General features: G+C 34.0%; 2 protein-coding genes across 2 annotated transcripts; both read left to right on the forward strand.

Moving 5' to 3' along the window:
• The first annotated feature begins 11,090 nt into the window (after positions 1–11,090).
• On the forward strand, positions 11,091–12,146 carry LOC111400015. The gene has a single exon (XM_023027511.1). It carries the CDS (start codon positions 11,091–11,093, stop codon positions 12,144–12,146), a length of 1,056 nt encoding a protein of 351 aa, XP_022883279.1.
• Positions 12,147–15,773: 3,627 nt separating this feature from the next.
• Positions 15,774–16,256, forward strand: LOC111400266. The gene has a single exon (XM_023027698.1). The coding sequence runs from the start codon at positions 15,774–15,776 to the stop codon at positions 16,254–16,256; it is 483 nt and encodes a 160-aa protein (XP_022883466.1).
• The last annotated feature ends 324 nt before the right edge of the window (positions 16,257–16,580 follow it).

Consider the following 16,580-nt stretch of genomic DNA (forward strand, 5'->3'; position numbering starts at 1 on the left):
GAAGTTGTTGAAAAATGAGCTTTGGAGGATATAAGTTCTATTTTAGAATCACTTGGTAAAAATATAAATGATTATGGAATCATGTTATTTAATGTAAATATAGATGACAATGAAAGATTGTAGAAAATGGTTACAGAGGAATCAACATCTCTGGATATTGAAAGAGGTCTTAGTTGTACAGCAACATTAAATAAAGAACAACAGTTTACTTATGATGTGATTATGGAAAGAATAGAAGCTGAATCAAGTAGCACTTTTTTCATTGATGGTTCAGGTGGGACAGGTAAGACTTTTTTGTATAGAGCACTCCTAACTGGTGTGAGATGTCGACATTTAATTGCTTTGGCAACTGCGTCGTCTGCAATGGCTGCATCTCTATTACCTGGAGGTCGAACTGCTCATTCAAGATTTAAAATTCCTTTAGAAACTAAAGGAGAAGTTAACTGCTCTGTTAGCAAACAATCGACCTTGGGAACTTTACTGAAAATATCAAGGCTAATAATTTGGGATGAGGTGCCTACGGTAAATCGTTGTACTATAGAAGCAGTAGACAAAATGCTTAGAGATATTATTGATTGTAACTTATCTTTTGGTGGAAAAGTAGTAATTTTTTTAAGAGATTTTAGACAGGTTTTACCAATTGTACCTAAAGAAAACGAAGAAGACATAGTCAAAGCAAGCCTAATTTACTCATATTTATGGCATTTTTTCATACATTTATCATTGACTGAAAATATGAGAGCGAAGTCCGATCACACATTTTGTGAGTACTTACTTAGATGGAACTGTGTTAGCAAACAATCGGCCTTGGGAACTTTACTGAAAATGTCAAGGCTAATAATTTGGGATGAAGCGCCTATGGTAAATCGTTGTGCTATAGAAGCTGTAGACAAAATGTTTAGAGATATTATTGATTGTAACTTACCTTTTGGTGGAAAGTAGTAGTTTTTTTAGGAGATTTTAGATAGGTTTTACCAATTGTACCTAAAGAAAACGAAGAAGACATAGTCAAAGTAAGTTTGATTTACTCATATTTATGGCATTTTTTCGCACATTTATCATTGGTTGAAAATATGAGAGCAAAGTCCAATCCCATGTTTTGTGAATATTTAGATGGAACTGAACAAGAACATACTTGTAAGTATATTAAGCTACCAAATAGTATAGTTTTACCATTCAAAGATGAAATTACGTCTTTAAAACATTTGATACATTGTGTTTTTCCTAATATAGAAGCGTAAGCCGATCATTTACATACAATGGTAAATCGTGTTATTCTTACGCCTACAAAGGAATCTGTTGACTATATTAATGGACTTTTGCTTGAACAAATTTCTGGTCAAAGTTTCTCGTACTATAGTTTCGATGAAGCAATGGAGAAATCAGAACAAAGCCTACATGAAGACTCCTTTAATACTTTGACACCAAATGGTATTCCACCTCATGATTTGAAACTTAAGGTGAATTGTCTTGTAATGTTATTACGGAATATCAATCCTTCCGAAGAGTTATGCAATGAAACACACCTTGTCGAAAATTTGAGAGAAATGTTATTCTTGCTGAAATCACAACTGGTGAATATCGTGGAAAACAAGTTTTCTTACCTAGGATCCCATTTATACCTCTTAAAACTAATCGAACTACAATTTCATTTAAAAGGATTCAGTTCCCCATCAGACCGTGCTTTGCAATGACAATAAATAAAGCCCAGGGTCAAACACTTGACTTCATAGGTTTGTATTTTTGAGAACCAATTTTTTGCCATGGTCAGTTATATATAGCATTATTGAGAGCAAAAACAAGCAAATCTATAACAATTCTACTGAAACCGTCGAACTCAAATGATACGCATAACTTATGTCCTAAAAATGTTGTGTACAAGGAAGTTCTTTTGTCTATACATCCATAGAACTGCAACTTTCTCATAGGTATATGTTAAATATATTGCAATTTTTATCTTTGTCTATGACTTCCCAACGACTGTCCTACATGAAATGGCATTTTTTTCTAGAAAAATGGGAGTATTAGATTACTTTAGCTAAGTTTTTTCCACTGTCAGTTTATCAAATTTGACATTCCATTCAGTTCAAAGTCAAAATGTATGATTGTACACTTATTCTACTGATTTTCATACTTTGTATATTGCAGCGACTATCAGCAAGAATTCAAACGAAATGAGATAGCATATCTTTTGTTCATTGTCCAAATGTCAGGTATGCTTCCATTGTTCTGACTTTGTTGGCCTTTAATTTCATTTTATAGATTTCATTTAAATTTATGATAGTCAAATCTTCATGAAAAAATGATTCCCTGTGTATCGTTATGAATTTTTTTGTTGTTTTCAAAGTTGTGATATATCTCGTGCTAATGTGGGTTTCTTAAATATAATGACTGAAGTAAATGTTTCAACTATAAGCAATTGCGTGAAGGATTCAGCTCAAATGAACATCGATTTGAAGACAATGAACCCAAAAGGCAAACATGAGATGCAAAACACAGATGCTCATGTATCCACAAACATAAAACAAATCGTTGCGGCTTTAGCAAATAGACATCTCTTCCAAACAACATCTAAACACACTGACATAGAGTCGAACGAAGGTCAAAAAGATCTTTTATGCAATTCTTTACTGTCCTCTATGTATGTGTTGGGTACAATCCAAGTTAGAGCCCAAAATTTGAACATTTTTTTTGTACTTCATTTCCTGCTATTTTTGAAGATTTCTTTGTGTATGTATAGAACTTTTCTTAGATGGAATAATGTTATTCTTCCTGCTATAATTAAAATTTGTAGAGAGACGTAAAAAATATTGTGTTGAGGAGTATATGTGTAGTTCGTTGTTGGTTGTAATAACAACATATATTAGTTAAAGAAAAATCGGCTCTCAAATTTTATTTTATTTGTTTTCTTCTTTTTACAATTTTATGTTGGATATTGATTTGTTATATTGGAATGAATTTACAATCATTTTGTATGGGACATTGTCTTTAGCTGAAAATAGGAAATGGTGCAGTATTCTTTAGTTGTGCAGAATTAAAAGTTATTTAAATGTAAATAAAATATATAAACACATAAGAAAAGTAAATGAAATCAGATTGACTAATAACAAATTAGATTAACATGAACATTGTTAGAAAACATTATCACTACATACAGGAATAAGTAAAATCTAAAACAAGTTAAAATTAAAAATTCTCATAGTTGTGTCAAACTTCCATCGATGTGGGTTTTTTTGTAGATCAAAAATTTCGGAGGTTCGTTGTTCAGTAGTTCAAATACGCACGTATCACCCATTTGTAATTTCTTGAAGGAGAGAAAATGTGCTCAACCTATAGTAAGACAGCGTATTTCATCATTTGGCCTTAAATTCGTGCTGATGTCCCAATTCTAATGTAAAGAGTCGTGGATTTGAACGTTGTGCAAGAATTTTGGCAAATGCAGCCTGGAAAATCTTCCTGGTACATACTGCAAAACGATGAACGTATTATTAGTCTTGTAGTCATAATTATAGACTGGGCGCAAATATAGACTAAAATATCCAAAAAAAATTACAATTTTCGGTGGCTTTGTCGATGGTGTGTTAACTTTACTTCGAAAATAGGATTATGCGTATTTGAATTGTTGCTTTGTTCACCTTCTTCTGAAACATCCGAAACATATTTCACTTCTAACCCAAAATCGTCAATTATAGTTATGTTGAGTGTGGAATTTTCGGTATACTAAAATATCAGACAATAACCATCATGTAAATTGTGATGGTCGAAAAACTGCTCCCATCCATGAGTTAGATATATTTTTCCATTAACTTTTTCTAATCCGATGGTCACAATTATACCATCATATGCAATTACTCGTACTGTATCACCGAATTCGCATCTCCAATCTTTCGCAAAAGATCTAGGCATCATCTATGTATAGACATAAGAAAAATATATGCAATATATTAGTAAAAATTTATTATAGTACAAAAAAATTATTGTATGACTAACCATACTGATGTCGTGATCGAGTGAATTACTGATGGTTATGTAAAAACAACGTGAAACGTCCATTCTGAAATGCTGCAGTTATATATATATATATATATATATATTATGAATGGGTAATTTTTTATAACATTATAGCAAGAAGAATAACAAATTATATGCATCTACATTTTGTTGGGTAAAAGTCAGTTAATCCTCGAATAAGTTATAACTTAAAACTACAAAATTCCAGTTTTGAAAGAGTAAATAGATAAGGACCTGCTTGAGTGAAGCACCGGCAAGCTTGGAGTAAGATATGGAAATTTGAAAGACGAAAAATTCATGTAAGTAAATATCGAAAACAGAAGAAACTATAAAGGATAAATAGAATCTACTTTTTCTTCCTACTTAGATTTGACAAGAGATTCATGGATAATAGAAATAGACAAATTATTACTAAAACAGGTTCACGAATTGCAAAAATAGACAAATTATTATCGAAAATAACTGATCTCACTCTTCCCAAAAACTACTATTACAGAACAAAGAAATTATTGAATTACGTGATAAGCTACTTAATATAATGCATTTGTATAACTTATTTTCTTGTATATAAAACAAAAAGTTATATTTGTGACAAGTTAAATTTTGTGCATAACCTATAGGTAAAAAAAAATTAATCCCTCCTTCTCTTATAGCAAAAGGTGTACAAATAGAAAAATATTAACTTAAAAAAAATTTAAGTATAAATATTTAGATATATTTAGTTTTCGAAATTAAATATATTAACAAAAAGATGACACTACGTTAAAAAAAAAAAAAAAAAAACCTTACAATTATCTAAGCATTTTGAAGTAAATATTAAAATAAACTTAAATTTTTAAAATTAATTAATAACAAACAAATAACAAAAAAAAAAAAAAAAACAAAAAAAAAAAAAAAAACAAAAAAAAAAAAAAAAACAAAAAAAAAAAAAAAAACAAAAAAAAAAAAAAAAACAAAAAAAAAAAAAAAAACAAAAAAAAAAAAAAAAACAAAAAAAAAAAAAAAAACAAAAAAAAAAAAAAAAAAAAATTAAAAATAAATAAAAAAAAAAAAAAAAAAAAAAAAAAAAAAAAAAACTAAACATAAACAAATTCACTCTATGCACGGAGTAATAGGATCCACTCCATGCACGGAGGCTGTCGCTCCATGCATGGAGTGGGATCCGTGCACGGAGTGTGCTACACTCCATGCACGGATTGTTAATGTGAATTACTTTTTTCCATTATTATTATTATAATAGTACTTTTTTTTTATTATCCAATTTTTTAAAATTAAGTATAGCTAAATATTTACTTAATAAAGTTGAAATTAATATTTTTTTATCTATAAGTAGCTTTTACAATTATAAGTATTCTTATTAATACTTTTAAATAACTTGATGTAATTTTTTTTACTAACTTTTTACATTCTAGATAGTGTCTTTTTTTATTAATATTTAATTTTAGCAACTAAATATATCTAAATATTCATACTTAACAAGTTTTTAAGTTAATATTTTTTCACGTATAAGTAGCTTTTGCAATTGTAAGAGAAGGTGGGATTAGTATTTTTTAACTATAAGTAGTTTTTACAATTATAAGTTTTTGTAATTACTTTTAAATAACTTTAAGTGCTTCTTTTACTTAAAAGTAATTTTTGGCGGTGTAATCTTTGTTTTATTATTTAATTTACTAAACTAACTATATCTAAATGTTTATACTTATAATTCATGTAAGTAAATATCGAAAACATAAGAATCTATAAGCTAGATAAAATTTACTTTTTTTTCCTATTTAAATTTGACAGGAGGTTCACGGATAGTGGAAATAAACAAACTATTAATGAAATAGGTTCACGGATTGCAAAAGTAGACACATTATTACTAAAAATAACTGATATCACTTTTCCCAAAAACAAGTATTACAGAAAATGAAATTATTGAAGCACATAACCACCTACTTAATACATAGTGTTTCTATATATATTTTTATTGAAGCACGTGACCATCAATACAATTTTTTTTTTTTAACTATAAGTAGCTTTTATGATTATATATAAGTTTTTTTTTATTACTGTTAAATAACTTTAAGTGCTTCTTTTATTAATAAGTAACTTTTTACATTATAGATAATCCATTCTTTTTATTAATATCTAATTTACTAAACTAACTATAGTTAAATATTTATACTTAAAAATTTTGAAGTTAATATTTTTTTACTTGTAAGTAACTTTTACAATTATAAGTTCATTTTACTTTTGAATAATATGAAATGATCTTTTCAGTTATAACTAATTGTTTACATTTTAAAAATAAAGAAAAACTTTTATATAAAAAAATATTTCGAAAAAAAATTATTACTAATAAAATGGTAAAATGTGTTGAATAGTTGATAGTGTGAAAATGTGGAGAAAGAGTTCTCTCTCATATCCAAAGCATGTAGGATAGACTGGAAACAATATTTAATAATCATTTCACCATTTTCACACGTCATTTCACTACAATCGTCGCCTCAACTACGATATTTTTCCATTTTCATGTGCGACTTCACTTCATCCAACTCAATATTTAATAATTCAATTCAATATTATAAAGAACAGAAACTAAAAGATTCAGGCAAAAATAGAAAACAATTATTATACAGTTTTGAAATTAAATTGACATAATTACAATTTTGAACTTATGATTCCATCAAAAGGACAAATTATGGAAGAAAATTTTAGGTATGATATCTTGTTCAGATATGAATTCTTTTTCTTTTTACTGTTTTTTTCCCTTTCGTTACATCATTTTAATATGAATATTTGGTAATCTCAAAATGTCTATGAGTTATAGACAGCTACCAAAATTATGTAACATGTTAACTGAGTATATTCTGATTAGTCATTGACATACTCCGTTACAATCAGTGAATTACATTACTTCAGTACGATCAAGGAGACGAACGGGGATGAAGAAAATATTCATTATTACAAATATCAACTGCAATTTTTCGTCTATATATAGTCATCCTGTCTGGTGAAACGAATTCCAATGAATGCCCCAGAATGAAGCAATCTACATATTTAAACACAAAGATTCCACAGTTCGGCCTGTAAAAAAAATATTATATGTTGTACTAAATTATTACATACGAATAATTATATGCTATATTAAATAAGAAATTTTTTCAGCACTTATTCGTTGTTTGCACAGGGTATGTATTGTATGATCTCTTGCTTCAGATTTTTATTTCTATATTTCCTTATATCTCGTCTTACAGCAAAAGCTTTGTCGAGCAATAAAGAATTGACCACAGTAAGTGTTGCATTCGCATGTGCCTTCACTTGATCTAGTGTATGCTCATTATGATTGCAGTCATATATCTGAAATTTTCACTCTGGAATATTGACTAAAAAAAGGTAACAAGTATTCCCTGGATATAAGCATGGAATTAATAACTAGTTACAACCCACCCATGGACGACTCTCTACAGGAAATTGGTCGTTGGCATATTGGTTTAGAACAGTTCCGTTTGGTACACTTTTGTTAGTTCCCGCGGTATAATTCCCTTGCCAAATTAGCATATTAGCACACTCATTTTCAAATTTAAAGTCCATGATGGCATATTCTTTAGACACGAGGGTGCAACCATTATTAATGAGTCGCCTCAAGAACTTCAACTCCAACTCAATTGCCTGATGGAATAAATAGATACAAATTTAATATGGTAGGTATAGAATGAAATTAAATGTAATAGCTAAACTTTACTCACCGCAACATTTATAACTTTTGTTTGATCCAATAAATTTTTAAACCAGTCTCTTCCATACATGTTCCCAGTACTATCTTCCAATAATGCACTGCATATAATTACCTTAAAATTAGCGTTAAATAAATCTAAATTATATTTGACTATTTGGGCCAATATTAAAGAATTCTCTTTGTTACCTCGGTTCATTGTTCACTTCTCTTGTAGTTTTTCATAGAATAGTCTTCCAAAGGACGTCTTGTAGATAACGAAATCTGTATCTGTTTTCCCTTCTTTTTCATCTCTTTGCAGTGTTCCAAAACTTTCAACCTGTTGAGATATTGACACATCCTTTGGTTGATCATCGGGATAGGATCTCAACCAATAGGAACGTCCTATTGCATACAACTTGTAATGGCTTCCATATTTAATTGCCAGTCAGAAAACTTTTGCAACGTATTCTTATTTTGTTCATCAACATAATGTCGCATGGAGTCTAGACTAGTATCCACATAAGAGTGCATGATCTGGTAATGATCTTCTTGCCATTTTTGTTATTGTTGGAATAATTATTCATCTTTCTCCAACTGTGTGTTAAAGAAACTTGACAATGAAGTGTCCACGTAGGAACGCATGCTAGATTGCAGGTGATCTTCTTGCCATTTTTGGTGTTGTTCGAACAGCTATCTCTGATTGTCATAGATTTCTGTTCTCAGATTGCCAGGTATATCGTACACTTTTTTTATTATATCTTGTTTTTGGAGACCCAAAAATTCTACCATTCAGTCTTTAGTTACATAACTTGACATGTTGAATCCTAAATTAGGCACCACTGCTGGTGAAGTTCTTGAGGTACTAGGAATGGTCGTCTCTTGTACATATATGTTATCCCTCTCTTGCTCATAGGTGTTGTCGGGGATTTGTTGTGCCACATTATCCAATTGTCTATTGACAATGTCATCTAATACACTATGTTGATTGTCACCAAGCGTTGAAAGATTTATGTACCAAGGTGTTTGCAATTCTTCTTCAGTAAAGTGTAACACTACTATCACCTGAATTTGTAATTGTAATAAAATATCAGAATCATTTTATTAGATCTTCTTTTGAAATAATTAAATACAAATGTAATTATACATTCATTAAACAAATCATACCTCTCAAGTAGCCAGAAAATGCTTAACCATTGTTTCAGTCAAAATTTTATTAGGCCACCACTTATACATTCTCGGACTTTGCACTGTTTTATATCGACGACGTCCAATCTTTTTTCCAATTTCTGGAAATGTCTCGTATATCCAATACTGCAACGCAATTACCAATCACAATTATTATTATTTTTACAAATAAATTAAGCCAATAGAAGAATAAAAGAATACGAAATATATACCTGAAATGCAAGTGGATACCCTCGTAATGCATACTTGCAATCTATTTGTTCGTTCTATTGTATTCTTTCTACTCTTTATAATTGAGATTCTTGTAGTGAATATAACAAAATAAAGTATGCTTTTCGACCCCATGGATATGCAAGAAATTCATCGAGGTCTTCGACCATGTCAAGAGTTTTATAATCAATAATTCTTCCAACTGGTTTCATAACACATTTCACCAACATAACTAATCCTAGTTTAAATTTATCTTCTTCGTCCTAACATTGATGGAAAACTTCAAAGAGAATTCTGATGAGTTTGTTTCACTCATGATTTTCGCACAATTTTAGCTTAATTAAATGCTAGATTTTATGAGTATAGAACATTTTGATGTGTTTGTTAGTGTTGTTTTGAAGATAAGGAGAAGCGATGTGAAAAGAAGTATTAAAGTGGACGAAGAGGCCAAAAACAAGGAATTGGGGCAGAAAGACGGCGCTTAGGCGCTGTACTCATAGCGCCTAGGCGCTATGAAACGAAAAAAAGATGAAATTTGGACTCGAGAGGTAGCGCCTAGGCACCACAATAGCGCCTGGGCGCTGACCACAATAGCGCCTAGGCGCTGAAGACACAGCGCCCAGGCGCTGTCTTGTAGCGCCTAGGCGCTGGGATTGGTGATTTAGGGCGCATTTTTTGGGCCGTTTTTAAAGCTATAAAAACCCTACTTCTACATAAAAATGGAGGGGCACCTATAAATACTTCTTCCTCATACTTTTGAGGGGTTCTTGACATATTGGAGAGAAAACAACAAGAAGGGAGATTCAAAGGAGAAATTTAAAAAGATTAACACTAAGAATTGAAGATTGGAAGCATTCATTGGAAGAGGAAGGAGATCTTGGTGCACGAATTTCACTTTTTCTTCTACATCTTTATTTCAAACTCGGTGATGTATTCTAAGACAATATCCTATTTTTCTTCCATTATTATGAGTAGTTAAATTTGATTTTAGGGCGAACAATGTAATCTTGGATTCTAGTGCTTTTATATTTTATGTGTTGATTTTAATGTTGTTCTTAATACATTTAATTACTTGATCGCTAATTAGATGATTTGTGAACAATGATTGCGTAGAGATGCAGATTATTTGTTTAGACCACATGTTAAAATTCGGTAAATTGATATAACGTGTAGATATACCTATATTGATTGTTGCAGTCATGTGTGAATTCTTAGAACCAATGTTTCGTTTAATTAAATTTAATTTGTATAGAGATATGGAATTAAACTAATTAAATAGGCTCAATGAGAACTCGAGAGGGGTAAGTTGAATACAATAGAAGAATTCGACCGAACACTACCTTAGGTTTTATGAATCTTGATTTATGAAGTAAAGGTGACCAATAGGTGAAATTGTTCCGCCCTAACGTCCATTTATTGTTTGAGTTCTCAATCATTTTTCGTTGAATCCAATCGCATTTTTAAGTATCTAGAATAAAAATCACATTTAATCATTGTTTTTTATTTATATTCATCAAATAGTAGTTAAAGAAAGATTAAATTAAGTGCTAGAAAACAGTCCTTGTGGGATCGATAACCGGACTCTTAGGTCCACTATTACTTGTTACGGGTCGTACACTTGCGAAACAAAATTTTACAACAAGTTTTTGGCGCCGTTGCCGGGGACTATTTCTTTTAGTCTTAATTTATTTTTTTATTTTGGCTGTTATTTGATTTGTTTATTTTTCTTTTAATTACAAAAAATTGTGTTCGTTGTATGCTCCGTGCCCAAGGCGACGATATTGAACCGTTTGATTCGGAGATAGGACGTACCTTCAGACGAAGACGCAAGGAACACAAACAAAAACAGCAACATCAAATGGCTGACAATCAACAAATCCATATCCCTATTCAACCGATTGGGCAAATGGCCGCAAGAGGGGTGGCACCACCGGAACAATAGCATGAACGAAGGGAAATAAATGAAGGGGATTTGCCAGTATCAATGTTCCTGACACCTATAGCAGCACCCATGTGCTCCAGTATCGTGTATCCAGATTTTGGGGTGAATAACTTTCAGATCAGGCCAGATTGGATTAACTTGATGAGCAACACCCTGCAATTCTGCGAGCTACCTCAAGAGAATCCAAACACACATATTGCTAGATTTCTCAGAAACTGTCAGAACTTCCATGCTCCGGGAGTCAATGAAGATGCTATTAAACTACGAATATTCCCATTTACATTGAGAGATGTTGCATTGGAGTGGTTAGATGCTGAGCCTCACGCTAGCATTACTACATGGGAAGAACTAATCAAGAAGTTCTGTAATAAATTTTTCCCACCGGCGAGGATAGCTAAAATCATATTAGAAATTCAGATTTTTCAACAGAAAGAGGGAGAAAGCTATCACGAAGCATGGAATATGTTTAATGAGTTGATGAGAAAATGCCCAAACCATGGAATTACTATAGGTAATCAAGTGCAGTACTTCTACACTGGACTTACACCACTGTCAAAATCTCAAGTCGATGCCTCAGCTAGAGGATCAATTATAGGAAAATCTGTGCAGCAAACCATGGAACTGTTTAAGTTGATTGCCACTACACATTCCATGTTCTCATCGAAAAGAGTGGCGCCACCGAAGATAGGAGGAATGTATGAGTTAGACAGCGCAGCAGCTACCAACGCCCAAATAGTGGCATTAACAAAACAAATGGAGTTATTGGTGAAATCACAAACGAAAGGAGCACATGCAGTTACAGCTGGTCCATCATGCGAAAACTGTGGGGCTAATCATCTAACAGAAAACTGCACATCTATAGGCTATCCCGACGAGCAGGTGAATTTCATTCAGAATGGGCCTCGAAATTTTAATCCATTTGCTCAAACATACAACCCAGGATGGAGACAACACCCAAACTTCAGATGGTCGGATAATCAACAAGGTAACAGTTCAAATAATGCCCAACAGGAGAAAAAACCAAGTTTGGGGGAGATGTTCAACCAGTATATGCAGAAGACTGACAAGGTGTTTCAGCAGATTGACGCTAATTTTTAGAATTAGCAAGCATCAATCAAGAAGTTGGAAACACAAATTGGTCAGATAGCTCAACAGCTTGCAGAACGCCCACAAGGGACATTGCTAGGCAATACAATGGTCAATCCAAAAGATCAAGTGCAAGCTATTACTACCAGGAGTGGGGTGCAACTTCCAGAAATACAAGTGAAGAGACCTGAGCGAAAAGAAAAGGAAATAATGGGTGAAGAGGCTGGTAAAGAAGTAGAGTTTGAACAACCAATTGACAAGGAAAACGAAAGGAAGGAAACACCTGCAGTGAGAGCACCCAGCCCCGTGAAGGCTTATGTGCCACCAATTCCATTCCCTCAAATGTTACAAAGAAAGAAGTTGGATAATCAGTTTGCCAAGTTTGTGGAGATTTTGAAGAAACTGCACATCAATATTCCTTTTGCAGACGCAATTGCCCAAATGCTCAGTTATGCAAAATTCTTGAAAGAGATCCTATCTAACAAAAGGAAGCTGGAAGAACATGAGACTGTATGCTTGAACGAGGAGTGCAGTGCAATACTATTGAGAAAGCTACCTCCTAAGCTAAAAGACCCAGGAAGTTTCACTATACCTTGCACAATTGGTTCTAATTTCTTTGAACATTCTTTATGTGATTTAGGCGCAAGTGTTAATTTGATGCCTCTCTCTATTTACAGGTCTCTTGGATTAGGAGAAGCAAAACCTACAACAATCTCTTTGCAACTGGCCGACAGATCAATCAAACTACCAAAGGGAATTATTGAAGATGTGCTGGTTAAAGTCGACAAATTTATTTTTCCGGCTGATTTCATCATTTTGGACATGGAAGAGGACTCAAATATTCCTCTGGTCTTGGGAAGACCGTTCTTGGCTACTGGGAGAGCATTGATTGATGTGTATGATGGAAAAATGATTCTTCGAGAGAACAATGAGCAAGTCATATTCAACGTGTTCAAGGCAATGAAACACCCATTGACTTTCGACACTTGCTACCAAGTTGATGTTCTTGAAGAGCTTTTGGCGGATACATTTGATATAGAACATCACACAAATCTTTGTGAGGCAGAATTTGCACAATTGGAAGCAACAAATGCAGGAAAAGCTGAATGTGTTGTCAACTTAGCCGAGCAACCCATAGGAAGAAGGCATTGGCAGTATGAATCTCCAGGAGACAACCCTTTTTCCCCCGGTACCCTCAGTGGAAAAGGCACCCACTCTTGAACTTAAGCTCTTACCTTCCCACCTTCGTTATGCATATTTGGGAGAATCGTCAACACTGCCAGTAATCATTGCAAATGACATGACAAGGGAAGAGGAGAATAAATTGTTGGAGGTACTCAGGCAACAAAAAATGGCAATTGGATGAACAATAGCAGATATAAGAGGGATCAATCCAACTCTTTGCATGCACAAGATTCTAATGGAGGACGGGTCAAGGGCATCAATGGAAGGACAACGCCGATTGAATCCAACCTTGAAAGAAGTAGTGCGAAAAGAAGAGCTGAAATTATTGGATGCAGGAATAATTTATCCCATATCTGATAGTTTGTGGGTGAGCCCTGTACATGTTGTACCAAAAAAGGGTGGAATCACAGTGGAGAAGAACGAGAACAACGAGTTGATACCAACACGGTTAGTGATAGGGTGGAGAGTATGCATAGATTATAGAAAGCTAAATAATGCAACCAGAAAAGACCATTTTCCATTACCATTCATTGATCAGATGTTGGAAAGGTTGGCAAGACATTCTCATTATTGCTTTCTGGACGGATATTCAGGGTATAATCAGATAGTAATTGCTCCAGAAGACCAAGAGAAGACAACCTTCACATGCCCTTATGGAACGTTTGCGTTTAGAAGAATGCCTTTTGGTTTATGCAATGCACCGGCAACCTTTCAATGATGCATGATGGCCATCTTTTCTGACATGGTAGAAAAGTATATTGAAGTTTTTATGGATAATTTTTCTGTGTTTGGAGATTCCTTTGACGATTGCTTGGAGCGGTTAGCTCTTGTATTGCAAAGATGTGAGGAGAAGAATCTTGTGCTTAATTGGGAAAAATGTCATTTCATGGTAAAGGAAGGAATAGTACTAGGACATAGAATTTCTGCACAGGGGATTGAAGTGGACAAAGCCAAAATACAGGTGATTGAGAAATTGCAGCCACCTAATTCAGTAAAGGGGATCAGGAGTTTTCTGGGACATGACGGTTTTATAGAAGATTCATTCAAGACTTTGCAAAAATTACAAAACCGTTGTGCAACCTGCTGGAGAAAGATATACCCTTTCAATTTTCTGAGGAGTGTTTGAAAGCCTTCAACATTTTGAAAGAAAAATTGACATCGGCACCTGTGATTGCGGCTCCAGATTGGGAATTGCCTTTTGAGCTCATATGTGATGCCAGTGACTTTGCAGTGGGGGCAGTGCTTGGACAACGCAACGGAAAAGTATTTCATGTTGTCTACTATGCTAGCAAAACATTGAATGATGCTCAGATCAACTATGCAACAACTGAAAATGAATTGCTTGCAGTTGTTTTTGCTTTTGACAAATTCCGTTCTTATTTGATTGGATCCAAGGTGATAGTTTATACAGACCATGCAACTCTGAAGTATTTGTTTGAGAAGAAGGATGCGAAACCAAGGCTAATTCGCTGGGTGCTGTTACTACAAGAATTTGACATCGAGATTCGTGATAAAAAAAGGAACAAAAAATCAGGCAGTGGATCACTTGTCAAGGATAGAGCAACATCAGAATTCAGATGATATGAATATTAATGAGGTCTTCCCAGATGAACAGTCACTGCATGTAAAAAAAGCTCCGTGGTATGCAGACATTGTGAATTACTTAGCCAGTGGCTATATGGATCTGGATCTCACCTATCAGTAAAAGAAGAAGCTCAGTCATGAAGCGAAATTCTATTACTGGGATGACCCAAATTTGTACAGGAGAGGGACGGACCAGATCATTAGGAGATGTGTACCTGAGGATGAAATGAAACCGATCCTTTCACGAGTACATGCTTCGGCTTATGGAGGGCACTTTGGCCCCACTAAAACAGCAGCAAAGGTGCTCCAACGTGGTTTCTTTTGGCCTACATTGTTCAAGGACTGCCACAATTTCTGTAGGTCATGCGATAAGTGTTAAAGACAGGTAACATATCAGCGCGTCACGAGATGCCACTTAACAACATTTTGGAAGTGGAAATATTTGATGTCTGGGGGGTTGGTTTTATGGGTCCGTTTCCATCATCTTACAACAATCGGTACATCCTGGTTACGGTGGATTATGTTTCAAAATGGGTAGAAGCTAAAGCAATGCCTACAAATGACGTAAGGGTGGTGGTGGACTTCATAAAGAAACACATATTTAACTGATATGGATCACCTAGGGCCATTATAAGTGATGGTGGAACGCACTTCCGCAATCGGTTGTTCCAGGCAATTTTGCATAAGTACGGAGTACAACATCGAATTGCCACTCCTTATCACCCTCAGACAAGTGGACAGGTGGAAATATCAAACAGACAATTGAAAAGAATTTTGGAGGTCACTATGAATGCATCTCGCAAGGATTGATCAAAAAAATTGGACGATGCTTTATGGGCATATCGCACAGCTTACAAGACACCTATAGGAATGTCCCCATACCGACTAGTCTTTGGGAAAGCATGCCACCTACCAGTGGAATTTGAGCACAGAGCGTATTGGGCATTCAAGCAGTTAAACATGGACCTCAAAAAGGCTGGAGAAACAAGAGTACTACAGCTACATGAGTTAGAGGAATTCAGAAGAGAGGCATATGAGAATGCATCCATCTATAAGGAAAGGACAAAGCAGTGGCACGACAAGAACATTAGGCAACGAATTTTTCGAGTAGGGGATCAAGTGCTATTATACAATTCCCGGCTTAAACTTTTTCCAGGAAAATTGAAGTCTCAATGGTCTGGCCCTTTTACGGTCTCTCAGGTGTTTCCCTACGAGGCAGTTGAATTACACTATCCAACTAAAGAAAATTTCAAAGTAAATGGTCAACGCATCAAGCATTATGTGGAAGATTTCCCCACCGTTAAAGAGAGTCTTGATCTAGCTGTTCCTGAACAACTGCGACACTACGTCTAGCTAATGACTTAAAAGAAGCGCTTCTTGGGAGGCAACCCAAGCTCTATTCTTTATTTGATTATTGGTTTATGCTTTGATTTTGTTTTCTTCCTTTAATAATTTATGCTATCGTAGTAACATTTTCTTTTGCTTTTGTAGGAGAATCCATAAAGGTTACATATTGCAGACTTTGAGTTCTACAATGAAAATGAATGAGCGTAAAAAAAAAAATTACAAAATGAGGCAGAAACTCAGCGCCTAGGCGCTGAGTTCGCAGCGCCCAGGCGCTAAGAACTGCCTGTTTCAGCAGAAACGCAGCGCCTAGGCACAGGTTTGTAGTGCCCA

The sequence above is a fragment of the Olea europaea genome, chromosome 1 (assembly GCF_002742605.1).
Source record: "Olea europaea var. sylvestris chromosome 1, O_europaea_v1, whole genome shotgun sequence".
Taxonomy (NCBI): Eukaryota; Viridiplantae; Streptophyta; class Magnoliopsida; order Lamiales; family Oleaceae; genus Olea; species Olea europaea.